The sequence below is a fragment of the Microcebus murinus genome, chromosome 21, assembly GCF_040939455.1.
Source record: "Microcebus murinus isolate Inina chromosome 21, M.murinus_Inina_mat1.0, whole genome shotgun sequence".
NCBI classification, from domain to species: domain Eukaryota; kingdom Metazoa; phylum Chordata; class Mammalia; order Primates; family Cheirogaleidae; genus Microcebus; species Microcebus murinus.
The window spans coordinates 31,168,369-31,183,271 of NC_134124.1; the positions used below are offsets into that span (position 1 = coordinate 31,168,369).

At 44.0% G+C, this 14,903-nt stretch overlaps 1 protein-coding gene across 12 annotated transcripts in view; it reads left to right on the top strand.

Annotated features, from left to right (window-relative positions):
* TENM2 (teneurin transmembrane protein 2) overlaps positions 1-14,903 on the top strand; it is a 1,195,335-nt gene that overhangs the window by 996,353 nt on the left and 184,079 nt on the right. For 10 of the 12 annotated variants that reach the window (XM_075996266.1, XM_075996267.1, XM_075996268.1 and 7 more), the window contains one exon: positions 4,318-4,440. The exons of the other annotated variants lie outside the window; for them this stretch is intronic. In XM_075996266.1, the coding sequence (XP_075852381.1) occupies positions 4,318-4,440 (123 nt within the window). The remainder of the gene's footprint in view (positions 1-4,317; positions 4,441-14,903) is intronic. 12 annotated transcript variants of the gene reach the window in all.

A 14,903-nucleotide genomic window follows, 5' to 3' on the forward strand; every position in this document is an offset into this window, starting at 1 on the left:
CTTTTGGGGCCCATCTGGCACAAAAACACAGTAACTTCAATAAGAAAACATCACAACCTCATAGGCCAGGTAGGTCTGTTTATTATTCTTACTGATATCCTGATTCCAAGATCTGTGTGTGGTCCGGCCATCCCGCCTCGGTTCCTTGTCAGGACTTGATGAAAGTTTTCTCCAATTAGCCAGAGGGATCCGTGCAGAGTTTGGCTGCCTGTTGTGTTTTCAGTGGCTGGTTTCCCAGCTGCCACCTGGATTCCAGGAGCTTCCGCTTGAGCCCTTCTCCGTCTCATTCTTGCTGACCCGTGAAGCCCTCGTGTTCATCAGAGGGTCTCTCTGGAGCGGAGCCTGTCAAGTCATGATGAATTGTACACTGTGGCCGTCCGTGGTAGGGGAGCAACGTTAGAGGGAGGGTCTCCCAAACTCATTTCACTTTTGATCCTAAGATGGTCTGAACCAGACCTTTTGGAGTGACCTTCTGGAGCATTTGGGGTGGGGGGGCAGGGAGGTACCCATCCCAGTACATCCAAGATCTCTTGATGGGTCTGGCATTTACATGAAATCTTAAGACGAAGCAGCAATAACTGGCTACTCTGAGGTTTCTCAGCTTTCTAAGTCGGCACTGAGAGTAGATTAAATTGGAAGTATTATGACATAATGTTTAAAGAGCTATTTTTTGTTGTTCACAGAAACAAATATAGTGGCCCAAAATATATGCTAATTCTTTCTGGCTGCATTTCAGAAAGGATCCTAACCCAGTAAAACTTAAAGGAACGCAGAGATATGTTGTATAAAAATGGCATTTCCTACTTTCTCTATAAATAAATATATCAGCCAAGGTCAAGGTCAGTGGGGGCAGGGGACTCTATTGTCCATAAAATTGGTAACTGGATCACTATGAAATATGAAGCAGGTAACTACCTCCCACTGTAATTCCCTTCTGATTCTGAAATCCCCTATGGTCAAACTTCACAGTCAACAGTTTCCTCATCTATGAAATGGGGATTATGGTAATATCTACCTGTGAGTCTTAAGATAACTCTCTTTTTTGGAGACAAGGTCTTGCTCTCTTGCCTGGGCTAGAGTACAGTGGTGTCGTCATAGCTCACTGCAGCCTCACACTCCTGGGCTCATGTGACCCTCTGTCCTTGGCCTCCCAAAGTGCTGGGATTACAGGCATGAGCCACCACGCCTGGCCCAAGATAAGACTCTTGAGGTATCTGTAGAATGTCTGCTATGATATCTGGCTATAGAAGAGGTTCATTGATTGGCAGCAGGTATGGCTATACTGATAATCAAAACAGCCTTCCCTTTGCAGACGAGTCCATATTGGTACCAGCACTGTGTCATCCCATCCTTGACACCTTGGCATTGTGTCCTCTTTTATCTATAAGTGCATAATGTCCTTCAGTCCAGCCCCTGGAATCTGCCCACAGGTATCATTATCCAATCTAATAAATATCCAGGGAGTGCCTTTTATATTCAAGACTCTCGTCTAACCTTCTAGGGGTTGCAAATTCGTGACCTCTCTCTGGCCCTTAAGGAGAAATTATTCTACCTGTAAAGGGAAACCTTTAGGAAAGGTAAAGGGAGAGATTGACTGAAAGACTGGTTTCTCAGCCCAAGCCATAGAGCAAATCAGTAGCAGAATAAGAAATAGGGTTCTCATTAGTCAGGAAGCTCATTTACTTCACGGGTCCCCTGGGTCTCTATCCTAAGGACACTACAGTCCCTCCCCACGGGCCAGAGATACAGTCTCATCTTCTTACTCAAGCAAGAGAGAAGGAATAGCTGATCAAGGGGAAAAAAAAGAAGTGCCAATAAAAACCTACTTCAGACACCCCCAGAAAACAAGAGAAGGTGCTTATACCCCTGATATAATTCTCACTTATTTACTTAACGTCCAAGTCAACAACAGAAAATATGCCCAAACTTGAGTTTCATTTTTGTCGCATTGCTCCTGCTGGGAGGACAGGTCTCACGCTCGGCAGATCTGGCTTTTCTCCTTCTCCCATCTCCATCTCGCTTTCCTGTTTTTCTTTTCCCTTCTGGGAGTTGCCTGAGAAGTTCCTGCTATGCTCCGACCCTCACTCTTTTCACCTCATCTGGAGTTTCCTTATTTTCAGGATACATTTTTTTAAATCAAGGGATGCCATAGAACCCAAAACAAAAAAGGGTGTGGGGGGAGTGTCAGGCGGGAAGGCATCTTTGAAAACAGAGCACGGTGGCACGAATGTCGTCTTGACATTCAGTGACGTCGGGGTATTGTTTTCCTGCTGCTGTCCCAGAGCTGTGTGCTCTGCACCTTGGAATGACAAGACGGAGCACCGTAGGAGCAGAGCAGCTTTGATGAGAGTTTTCACGTGGATGGGGCATCGGGGAGGTTGTCATCTTAGCCTGACGGGACCCACCGCTTCCTACCAAAATGATGTAGAAATCAAAGCTTCGTGAGGCGTTGGCCTCAGCTGCACCTGCAGTGGCTGTCGCGTCTGTCTCAAAACACAGAGAGACCCTCCTCCGAAGAACCACGTCTCCTGCACAGCCACAGCCGGTTCCAGGCAAGCCCCGCTGCTAACCTAATAGTATCACTTTAAAAAAAAAAAGAAAGAAATCATTTAAAAATAGCTAATTCCTTGGCTCTCTTCACCTGGTAATTACAAATCAGAAGCTATCCTTATCTCGAAGCCACCACGATTAGTTCTCATTTCCTGACCTCTGTACAGTGAAAATATGTCATTATTTGAGGCAGTGGACTCTGGTCTCTTCAAGTAAATGACCTAAATATAACAGATAAACTACAGGAGAAAATTAGGTGTTACCCCGATAGAAAGTGTATAGTAAATGTCACTTATTCTTATTAGTGTTTATCGTCTCGGGAAGTCGCAACCGTGGGCCCCGTCGGTCAGAGTGAGGTATAGCAGGGAGCCCTGGTTCTAAGGCAGAGTAGAGTGTTCGAGAAAAAGCGCAGGCACACGCAGGGCCACCTCGCCACCTTCATCTGCAGCCGTCCCTCTGAGCCGCACCGTTTGAAGATGGGTTTTTAACCCTAATAGAGCGCAGGCTGACTTTAAGTGGTGGTAAGCATGCAGAATTAATTGCTGCGTGAACAATTTCCTAAGCATTGTTAATTGTGTTTCCTGTGGTTAATTGTTTCTCCCATCCCCGCGTCACAAACCGTTCCCCGTCAACAGCCCTTTCTCTCCTGCGGTGACGGCAACACAGCGATGGTGTCAACCTGTGTCCAGTCGAAACGCCAGACATGGCGCGGGTGTTGTTTGAGCGGGGAGATGTGCAGGGGAATGAATTCCTTATTTATTTGCAAATGAAGCATTTCTGACATAAGGGCTTTGAAAGAATACAGGTGTTGGGGTTTGCCTTTCATTGCACTTAGTAAAGACGAGAGCCATCAGGAGTAAGTAGGTGTTGAGTTTGCTAACCCCGTCGTGGGCAGTTGGCACGGGCAGGGTGACAAGGAAGACCAGCAGTTTGCTGGGAGGTTTGAGGCACACATGGAGGTAAAGACTTCTGCAGATGTGCTCACTTCCTTAGCAAAGAAGAGGCAGTGCGTCAGAACTCCTCGTCTCATTCCTGTACTCAAGTAAACTGAGAGGCAGAGAGAGAGAGAGAGAAGAAATAGTATTGATAATATTTCGAGGAAAGGACACCATTCCACAACCACCACTCCCCACCCACACTTTTTCCGCAATGTACTGAAAGGTGTCCACTTATCATAAAGAGGGGCGGAAAGGAAAAACATCTTTAAAGTTTGAACTAGTTAGGGAGGTAGGCTTTCCAATAGGCCCAAAGCACTGCAGAGACCACTGGCTGCATTGATCTTGCAAAGCAGGTAGAGCAGACCAACAGCCAGGTACCCTTTGGACAGCCGCCTTTGAAGCTGATTGACATTTTGAGTGTGCAGTTTGGGGAAAACCATCTTGCCAGTTCCCCTGGACCCGCTGTCTAGAAGCAGCTGTGTCCAGAGCGCGGGAAAGGATGGATGTGATGGAGCAGTCCCCTTTACTCTCCCCTCTGTGGCGGCACCGTTTGGAAGAGCTGCGCAATGTTTTCTCCTCCCTCCTCCACCCCACCAGGAGAGATCTCTCCCTAAGACTCTGAGCAGAAGCACTGAAGGAGGAGACCTCACCACCCAGATCCACATCTTTTCTGTATTTAGCTAATCCCTGCGGCCTGGGGCAAGCCATTTTTTGAACTGCAGCTTCCTTTAAAAGGCAATGGCTTGGAAAAAGGCACCTGGCCCTCCCCCTTGACATTTGCATTGCTGAATTATCTATTCATATTTTCATTACTTTGTCTCTCCTGCAGCAATGCATCTGCTCGGACTCAATTGGCAACTCCAGCCGGCAGATGGACACACCTTTAACAATGGGATAAGGACCGGCTTACCAGGAAACGATGATGTGGCAACAATGCCATCTGGAGGCAAAGGTGAGGTTACAGCTGCTGCTTGCCCTCTTGAGGTCACAGGAAAATTCAGAGCTCTCACCAGCTGGTTCAGGTTTTCTAATCCAAATCTTGGAAGGTATGCAAAAAGAAAAAGAAAGGGGAAAAGAAAAATCGTTGCCTTTCATAGGTGCCCCCGTTAAAAGCTGTTTGCTGTTCCTGTCTGTTAGCTGCGTTTGGCTGGATCACTCGGAGCTGGCGCGGTGCCTGCTCAGAGCAATGTGCATACCTATGCTATCTGCAGCAACTGGCACCGTCTAGAGCCACTTGAAAGCATCCCGGGGCCTGGGCAGAAGCAGCAGCAACAGCAGCAGCTGGAGCGGCAGCAGCAGCAGCAGCAGGAGAAAGTCCTGCCTAATCAGAAGGCAGAGAGCAGCAGGCAGCACATGCCACCAGACTGGGTCCCTCTCCCAGGAGGAGCCACGCAGCCTCCCTGGGGAGGGAGCGCGCCTGGCTTGGCATGAAAGAGGAAGGCTCAGAGCTGTGGAGCTGTTCTGCTTTCACGGGGAATAGAAAGGAGTTTTGACAACTCGGCAACAAAGCTTCTCTTCTCAGAACAGTGAAGGGGACAATAGAAATGTTTATTGAAGCAATCAGGCAACTGTATACTTGCAGGAAAAAAAAAATAAGTGCTAACAAGGTGCTAAGAAGGGGGAGAGAAAACTGAACCGTGGGGAGGTGGGGACATGGAGCAATTAAACGACAAGAACAGCCAATGGCACAGTTAGCCAGGCTGGCAATGGCAGGGTGTGCTCAATTCAGGATGGAAGTCGCAGACAGGCAAGATTGCATCTAAGGGTTTCTCCAAACACGCAGCCTTCCACCCTGCCTCTTAGCGTATACAGCCAGTTCAGCTGCACATTTCTGAAACTACCCCCCAGGGATATTTCAAAGCAGGGAAAGGAAGCAGCATTTCTTAGGCAGCTTTTCTGTGCCAGGCATAGCATTGTGCAACCTCAACAACTCTAAAGGAATTTATCCCTGAGAATCTGATTCCCTGAATGTTACAGAAACTTATCCAAAAGCAAACAAGGGAGCAGGTACAAATTTGACCTCAGATGCCCTGTGCATCTTTTGCGCAGGACGCTGGAGTTTTCCTTAGATCAGTCATTTTCCACAGAGAAGATTCTGGAATTCATCCGCCCTCAGAGATGTACATTAGTCATCCTGAGATGCTAATGCTCCTTAAATTATTCTCCCCAGAGCTGTCCTAATGCTTCGAGTATGACTTTTTTGTCTTTTTATCCAGTCTTTAAGAATCGCTCTAGTCATCTGTCATAATCATAATACTAAATTACCTTTAAGTAAGCATGAAAAAGTTTTATCTGAGGATGAAATTATATGCTTTCCATTACTGGAGAAGTAAAACTAGACCGAAATATGAAAAGTATATTTTGCCTTAACTGACCGAAAAGGCCCAGAGCCAAATTTATTAGCCTCAGGTGCGGAATCTGTTCACCTCCAGTTCCTGACCCCATCCACTCTTTCAGTTTTCTCTCCGGCAGTGGCGCTCAGCCTGGGCTCAGTTGCCCCTCCACAGGACATATTTGACAATGTCTGAAGACCTTTTTGATTGTCACAATTGGAGGGGGTGTGGCTGGCATCTAATGGGCACAGGTCAGAGATGCTGTGAAAATCCTACAATACACAGGACAGCCCCCTATGATGAAGAATTATCCCTGTCCAAAATGACAATCGTGCTGCTCTTGGAAACCCTGCTTTAGGGGACCTCTGATATGTTTTATCCGTGAGTGTCCTTTAACCTTCAAGTCAGCGCCCCGCCCCTTCAGAAGAATGCAGAATGCACATTCGAAGTGAATATGCATATTCTGTCATTGGGCACGGGGATATATTTTATGTGTGTATACATTGGGAAGTTATAAACAAATGCTTTTTAAATCATGTTCTTCACACATGGGCATCACTGGCCTGCCCTGGTCCCCATCGGTGAAGATCAGCCCCCCTCCCATTTGTGATTAAGCTCCATTCCCCACCACGCTTTCCCATCCTGCACCAGGATGGGCAGGAAGCAAAAGAAAACTCCCCCTCCCCCACTCCAAGAATAAGTCCTAAGAGGACGTGTCTCTTTTTTTTTTTTTTTTTTTTTTTGAGACAGAGTCTCACTTTGTTGCCCAAGCTAGAGTGAGTGCCGTGGCATCAGCCTAGCTCACAGCAACCTCAAACTCCTGGGCTCAAGCAATCCTCCTGCCTCAGCCTCCCAAGTAGATGGGACTACAGGCATGCACCACCATGCCCAGCTAATTTTTTTTGTATATATATATATATATATATATATATATTAATTGGTCAATTAATTTATTTCTATTTATAGTAGAGACGGGATCTCACTCTTGCTCAGAGCTGGTTTCGAACTCCTGACCTCGAGCAATCCTCCCTCCTCAGCCTCCCAGAGTGCTAGGATTACAGGCGTGAGCCACCGTGCCCAGTCAGGACGTGTCTCTAGATTAACAGATAAAGAAACACTTTCCACTGTGTCTTTGGAAAGACCGGAATTTTTTTCCCTCGTGTGCAACATGCTTTTGGAAATATCCTGTGAGTTGCATAGCATCACAAGTTCAGATATTTTCCAAATGAGTTATGAGACAGACAAAATGTTTGCCAAATCACTGTCCAATGAATTTTGTCTATAGGATACTTATGAAAAAGTGTGAAAATTTAAAATTGCTTAGAGATGAAATAAAACTCAAAACAGTTGCTTTCTGAACACCGAAATGGTACTCTGCAGATGACTGAAGATGATCAGATCTCTTTTTAAGTTGTTTTAAAACGGGGCTTATAAAATGACTAGCAGGGCTGCAGTTTTCTCCTGCACACCTCTCTCTCTTGTCCAAAGTGACCTTGGGTGTGAATTTCTGTGCCCAGTGACCTCCCAGCTACCCACTACCCAATTCTATACATTTAGACAACCCGAATCAATTCCAATCGACTACTTTTCCAGTGTTTCAAAGAGACAATCAAGATATATTGGCAATAAGTTAATTAAATAACACCCCCTCCATTTTTTTTGTGGTATACAATAATCTTTCACTCCAATAATGTTTTAATCAAGATACACCACACATTGCCAAGGAGGTTAATCTTATTAAGCAATTACTGGGTGAGTATCCAACAGGAGCAAATTAAAATGTAAGCAAAACACAGGCATGTGAGTCCCATCTAAGAAGGCACATCAATAGAGATTTCATTACCTGGTCTTTAGGAGTATTTACACTCTTCAGGTTTGGAAACGAATCTAATAGACAGGGCAGCCTACACACTCTGATATGTTAGTGGAAACAAAGCACTTGATTAATTAGTTGGGAGAGTGTGTTCTTTGGGCTTTGTCTTCCTTTCCCTTTTCCATTTGTTGTTGTCCAGGGTTTTTTTTTTTTTTTCCTCTGCTCTCCTTCAATTAAACCTTAATGTGGATGGTTGTTGGGTTTCAGAAAAAGAAGAGGGAGCACACAGACTGCCAGAATCACTCACCATCTTGTGTGTATTTCTGTGTTAAAAAGAATGAACTCATATATCTTCATTACAAGGGCACGGGGCACTTTTTCTATAGATCTTGGATGAGATATGTCTTGAGAATGAAGATTCAATACCATATTCTGACCTGGCCGCTAACATAAGGGAAGCCTGTTTGACTGGCTAGGCCCAGAGGCAGGGTAGACAAGGAATTGCAAAGGGCACATTGTATACATCCAATTTGTGCATAAATTTTAAGAAAGAACAAACTCCCAAGTAGAATTGCTTGGATCATTCTCAAAACCTATCATTCATTTTAATTTCAAGGTGTCTTCTCTATCAGGGCTCAACAAACTACATCTCATGCTGCCTGTTGTTGTTAATAAAGTTTTATTTGAGCGCAGCCATGCCTATTCACTTGCCTGGTGTCTGTGGCTGCTTTCAGAATACAATGTGAAGTTGAGTAATTACAACAGAGACTACATGGCCCACAAAGCCTAAAATATTCACTATCTGGCCCTTAACAACAACAAAAGTTTTATGATTACTCTAGATCATTCCCAAACCCATTTCTACTTTTCTAGAACTTTTTCTCTAGCTACTCAAATTAGAGGAGACCAGAGAGAAAGACCAAACTCCCAATACATCAGTTTTTCCTTCTTGACTAAGCACTGGTTATAATGTATTCTTGGTAGCTTTGCATTAAGAGATCCTCTGGAATATAGGATTCTGGAGCTGGTCTGGCTGAATGCAAACACCAACTCCATCACTTAGCAACTGCGTGACCATGAGCAGGTTATTTATCCTCCCTCAGCTTCTAATCCCTCATCTGTGAAATGGAAGTCCTTTATAAGCTTGCTGTCCAGCATAAAATGAGATAACCCTTGCAAAACACTGCATGCAGTATCAGGCACTTAACAAGTGATTAACGAATCTCAGTTATTGTCACTGATGTCATCATTGCGTCTCTCAGCTGGTCCATTTAACAAACAGCCTTCCACTTCTTAGGAGATGCTGTATTTTCCAAAGGCGAAGACTGCCTTCAGAATGGCATGGTAGACAGTAATACCACCTCACCTTTTTCCTTTACCTTCTAAGGATTAAAAAAAAAAAAAAAAAAAAAAAACCCAGATCAGGATTTCTTCCCCAACATTTGCTTGATGAGGTCAGCGGGAAGCGGGACTTCCTATTCGAAAGGCCGCTGTGTAGAATGAGCTGGCCTCCTCCCCGCAGCCTCACTCGTCTCATTGCAGCTTGACTTCCATCACCGACAGCCTGTCTGTTTTAAGCCCTACCATTCTCGGTTTATAACTCAGCTGTAAACATTTATTTGTGCCTGGAGCACATTTCTTTCCTACCCTTTGAAAATTAAAAAAAAAAAAAAAATCAGAATTTCCAGATGGTATGCAAGTTGGAAAAAAATGGCAAAGACTGTTATTCTGTTTAGAAACATGTTTTTCTACACTTGCCCTTTCAGCAAAAACTTCATAATGATTTTTACTAGTTGGCTTAATGCATGGTACTAGGAGCCAGATTAGCAGGGAGGTTGGTAAATTCTTCCTCTGGCTCTCATCAGCCTCTCAGTGAACACAGAGCAGGGTTTCAGAATGATCACTTCCCTACATGGGGCTTTTCCGAAGTCGGTGAAGTTCCCAGAAGGGCAAAGGGTCATTATATTTGAGCCAAACATCCCATTACTGCACGTCTACTGGCAAATACACCAACAACCTACCTACCACCGACACGACAACTCCCTCATTTTGGAGGCCATGTTATTCTGCCTTGTTACAGATGGGCACCACTTATGTGTGCTCACGTTGGTGGAGTTTTGCATCTGATGGGCCGCCCACAGCCCCATTCTAAGTTGCATGGTTTCTGTCGCACGCAGCATCACGGTGCTATACATGGGCATTAGTAATGAGATCCAATTTCCCTCCCTCTGCACTTGCCACGTTTGCAGCGTTGACTGGTACACCCAGAGATCTGGTCTCTGCTCCCTGAATTCTTACCTCTGTGCATCCTATATACAGTCAGCCCTTCGTATCTGCAGGTTTCACGTCCAAAGACTCAGCCAAACTCAGATTGAAAATATTCGGGGGAAAAAAAAAACAATAAAAATAATACAAATAAAAATCAATACAGTATAAACATTATTTACATAGCATCTACATTGTATTAGGTATTATCGGTAATCCAGAGATGGTTTAAAGTATATGGGAGGATACGCATAGGTTAGAAGCAAACGCTACACCATTTTATATAAAGGACTTGAACACCCATAGATCTTGGTATCCACGGGGGTCCTGGAACCCACCCCCTGCAGACTCCAGGGGGCGACTGTGCACAGCACAGGATCTGAAATGCAGTCAGCAGAGTGGTTAGATATGTGGGTTTCAGAGTTCATCAAATGTGGCTTTTGATCCCAGATCCACCGCTAAAGAGCTGTGTGACCCTGAGCAAGTCACTTACCTTCCCTGAACCTCAGTCTTTTCATCTGATAAATGGGGAAAATTATAAGGATATCAGGAGATGATGTGGCTAGTAATAACCACGCAATACATTGTAGCTATTGTCAATACTCTTAGTAAACTAAACTGTGTATTAACGCAGAAACAAGTTCACCCGAACAGTCAGAAATGTAAATATTTGTCGATATTCCTCGTGGCAAAGAGTTGTCTATTTTTATCTAAGGCAGCAAATTGAGGTTTCAAAATATGTAGAGGCCACGTATAGTCCCAAGAGCTGAAGGATTTTGTGGAAAGCGTTATTGCTGTGTGATGGCACGAACACCATCACAGGTACAGTGACTTGGGGACAGGGCTCTGTTCCTGATGCACAGCAGCCACCAACAGGGGGGAGCTGCTGAGCTGCTGCTGTCTCAGATGAGCTATATATTCTTGGTCAGTGCATCTGAGGTCCTTAGAAGAATCTTTTCACTTATCTGTTGGTTAAACAGAGCCCTCAGATGGTTGTCCTGATTCCCAAATAAATGGAAACGAGGTGTAATGGCTGTAGCAATATTCTGGATCCAACTTTATTTGCAATAGATAAAAATATGTGAGGCAGGATAATCTGCAAGGCAGATTTATAGTGAGGAGCCTCCGGAGTTCGGTTAAGTTAGAAAGTATTAATATGAGGCTTCATTTCCCCGATACGACTATGAGTCCATTCCCTTTATCACTTGTTTGGGGAATAGTTTCGCTGTTTCCATAAATGAATTATGGCAACATTTTCTGAAATGATTAGCTCCTAATGTAGCTGTGGAAGGCTGTGATTTTGCCCGACATCAGTCTTATTTAACTGGTTGAAATTTTAGGTACATGGTTCAGAAATAGGCAATACTTTCACATTTACATGAGCAATCTTCCATGGAGTTACAGAGTTGGACTGTCCTATAAAATTGATCTTTAGGGTGTTGCCTCTGAAAGCCCGGAAATCTCATCTTTAAGCTAGAGATGAACCGTTGTGTCTTAAGCATCTGCTTCTCAGGGAAAAATGATCCTCTACACTTCTCATTGTGCAGCTCATGGATAGACAGAAACGTTTGCCATGGAAGCCCCAACTCTGGGAGCTGTGGGCTGGGCTTGGTCCTGCGTGCCAGGATGTCACATCCAGCATTGCCTAGAACCCAACCATACCTGCCAGGCTTTCACAGAATAAACATAGGACGCCATTTATGCATCTTCTACTAATGCCCCCAATTCAATCCCAAACTGAGGCCATAGGACCCTGGACTGTGCACTGCCTGGATAAGAGATGATGGGAATATGACATATACCCCAGCTCTGATGTTGACCAAAGATGACCTAGCAGTGGAGTAGATGCTTGACAAATATTCATTGCATGAAGGTATGAAGGAATAAATGACCCACCCAACATTGCTCAGGACGTTCATTCATCATTTCTCAGAATGTGTCCCTGTTATTAAGTGATGCATGACCGTGTGTCACACGTGTTCACATAACATATATGGGGGAAATTGAAAAACCCTCTATGCAAAAACATAATGCAGTTACACACCTGGAGAATTTAGTTGCAAAGCAGTCACTAGCTGTTTAACAGTATGGATTTCTTATGTTAAATGAATCAGGTTTGTTACAAGTGGAGTCACCTGTAAATTAATCAACCATAAATGCTTCCTGGTAACCTCTCATCCTTCCTGCTAACACCACACACACACACACACACACACACACATATTCTCCACAGCATATACCCAGAGGTGAGCCTCCTGACACTCTCTGAGACCACAATAGGCTAGAGTGAAATGCCATTTAAGATATTTTTGGGTCCAAACCACTCTTACATAGCTTAGGATGTTGAGACTTCAAGAGCTAGACCTGCCTATACCTGCCTATACCTGCTTAGTAACAGGGATGGAAGTTCATCCACAGAATGGTTTATTTATACCTGTTCCTTCCACAAAAGGTCCGAGTTCATTAAGTATCAGGACAAGGACTCCTGACTTTTGACTCTCAATCTGAGGACTTTTCCACTGCATTCTGCCTCTCCTGGTTTGTTTGTTTGTTTGCTGATAAGATTTGACACAAAAGGTAGATTAAGTGTTTACTCATGATTCTTCAAAAGCATCCACAAGGAAGTTTCTTTAGATAGTAAATTTCAGAATAGTACTTTCAAAAGGTTATTCTATTTAAAAAAGAGAAGTTCAGTTCATATGCAGCTTTTCAAAGTAAATCTTCGTTAAGGCTCTTGTTTCACCCAGTTATCACTGGGGGGTGGTTAAAATAGCCCACCAGATGGGCTGGTAGAGTTTGATGCAGTTCAGTAAGCATGTATGGATCACACATGGTCACCAGGTGCAAAGCTTAGGGAACCTGGAGACGAGTCCACAGCTCTGCCTGACCTCAGGGAGCACAGTGGCTAGGGAGGGACTTAGGAAGGCATGCAGAGTCAGTTATTGCGCCTAGCAACAGCTGCTGACGGCTGCAGTAGCGTTAAGTATAAATGCTATGAAAACACAGAGAAAGAACCATTTATCTGGTTGCAGACAGGGAATAGGAATGGAGTTGTAAAGGAAAGTAGAACTTCAGTGTGAAGGTGTACTTGACCTGGACGTGGCCCTGAGTCCCAACTTAAAGCCTGTTCCCATAAAGTCTATTCTAGAAGAATTAGGCTCTTGATAGATAGTTAGAAAGATGTATACATATGTATGTACATATATACATACACACATATTACATGTACACACACAATTTTTTTTTACTTTTAGAAAATTCCTTACTCTGAAAAGAAAACCAGATGCTTTCTCATAGAGTTTTTCATTCTTTTATTTCATTCCATGTAACAAGCTAGCAGTTATCTTGCTATTATTATGTGCTGACTCTTCTTTGTGTACTTCCACTTGTTACTCACATGAGGTAGTTAGGATTATTTCTCCCACTTTACAAAAAAAAAAAAAAAATGGACTGGAAGCCCAGAGAGGTAAAGCAAATTGCTTGAGGTCACACAGCATGGAAGAACCCAGCTCTGTCTGACTCCAAAACTTGTACTTCATCACCCAGGGTCACTGCCTTATTCAGTGGATGGGACATGAGGAGGGGCACATCTAAAACCCTAGAGAACAGTGTGGCTACTGAGAAGGTAGCCTGCACTCATTGGTAGTAGCAGCTAGTTTACTAAGGTCCAACAATGTCCCGAAGTGGAGGTCTAGGAAAGACAGCAGGATCCCACTGCTATAAGAAGCAAACCTTGGAGGCTCCAAGTCTGAATTCCTCCTGAGCAGCCACTCTAAGAGGCCGCTTCCTTGCACGTCTCCGGCATCTGCATTTGGCTTGACATTATCAAAATCCATTTAGGTTTCCACAGTAGATTAGAGGGCTAGTGGGTGCTGATTTCCTGCCTCTTTTTCATATCCTGTCATTAACCCAGCAACCCCTGAAAGCCCAACAGATGTAAAGCAAAGCCCATCTTATTAAGTTTAAAGATGAATCATGTCTTTAAAGTTCTTTTTTTATTTTTAATGCATTTCTGTTACTTGTTGCCACACTATGATCTCTGGGGTTGCTTTTGCTCTCTATCAGAGGCCAACAAACTATTCTTCTCCAGAGAGCTTTTTTTTTCTTTGTTTGGTTTTTTTTTTTTTCCACATCTCTTCCTTACTGGGTCCTTTTATGATTATCCTTCACCAAAAGGCTTTATCCGGTTGGGGTACATCTACCAAAAGCAGCATTTCAAAGTAAAAATTAGTTTCCAATTTATAGTAATCAGAGCTTCTAATCAACTCATGATAGCAAATGTTTCTCCCTGGACATGCCATTATTTTAGCAAAACCCCAAATAAATAACACTCGGTTTAGGCATAGGGCCTTACAGGTGATGGTAATAATACTTACTTTGTGTTAGAAATTATTCTAAGAGCTTTGCATAGATTAATTCATTAAAAACTCATAACAGGCCGGGCACGGTGGCTCACGCCTGTAATCCTAGCTCTCTGGGAGGCCAAGGCGGGTGGATTGCTCAAGGTCAGGAGTTCGAAACCAGCCTGAGCAAGAGCGAGACCTCGTCTCTACTATAAATAGAAAGAAATTAATTGGCCAACTAATATATATAGAAAAAATTAGCCGGGCATGGTGGCGCATGCCTGTAGTCCCAGCTACTCGGGAGGCTGAGGCAGGAGGATGGCTTGAGCCCAGGAGTTTGAGGTTGCTGTGAGCTAGGCTGACGCCACCGCACTCACTCTAGCCTGGGCAACAAGTGAGACTCTGTCTCAAAGAAAAAAAAAAAAAAAACTCATAACAACTCTATGAAGTAAATATTACTAATAGTGTCCCAACTATACATATGATGAAACTGAGGCACAGAGAGTTGATACAATTAGTAAGTATCACAGCTAGGATTTGAACCCAGGCAGTTTCAGCCCAGGGTCTCTGATCTTAAATGGTATGCTGTCTTCCTCCCCTGCAGTGGAGTATTCAGTGTCGATTGGATATGTACCCAACACAAAAAAGTTCAGAATGTTTG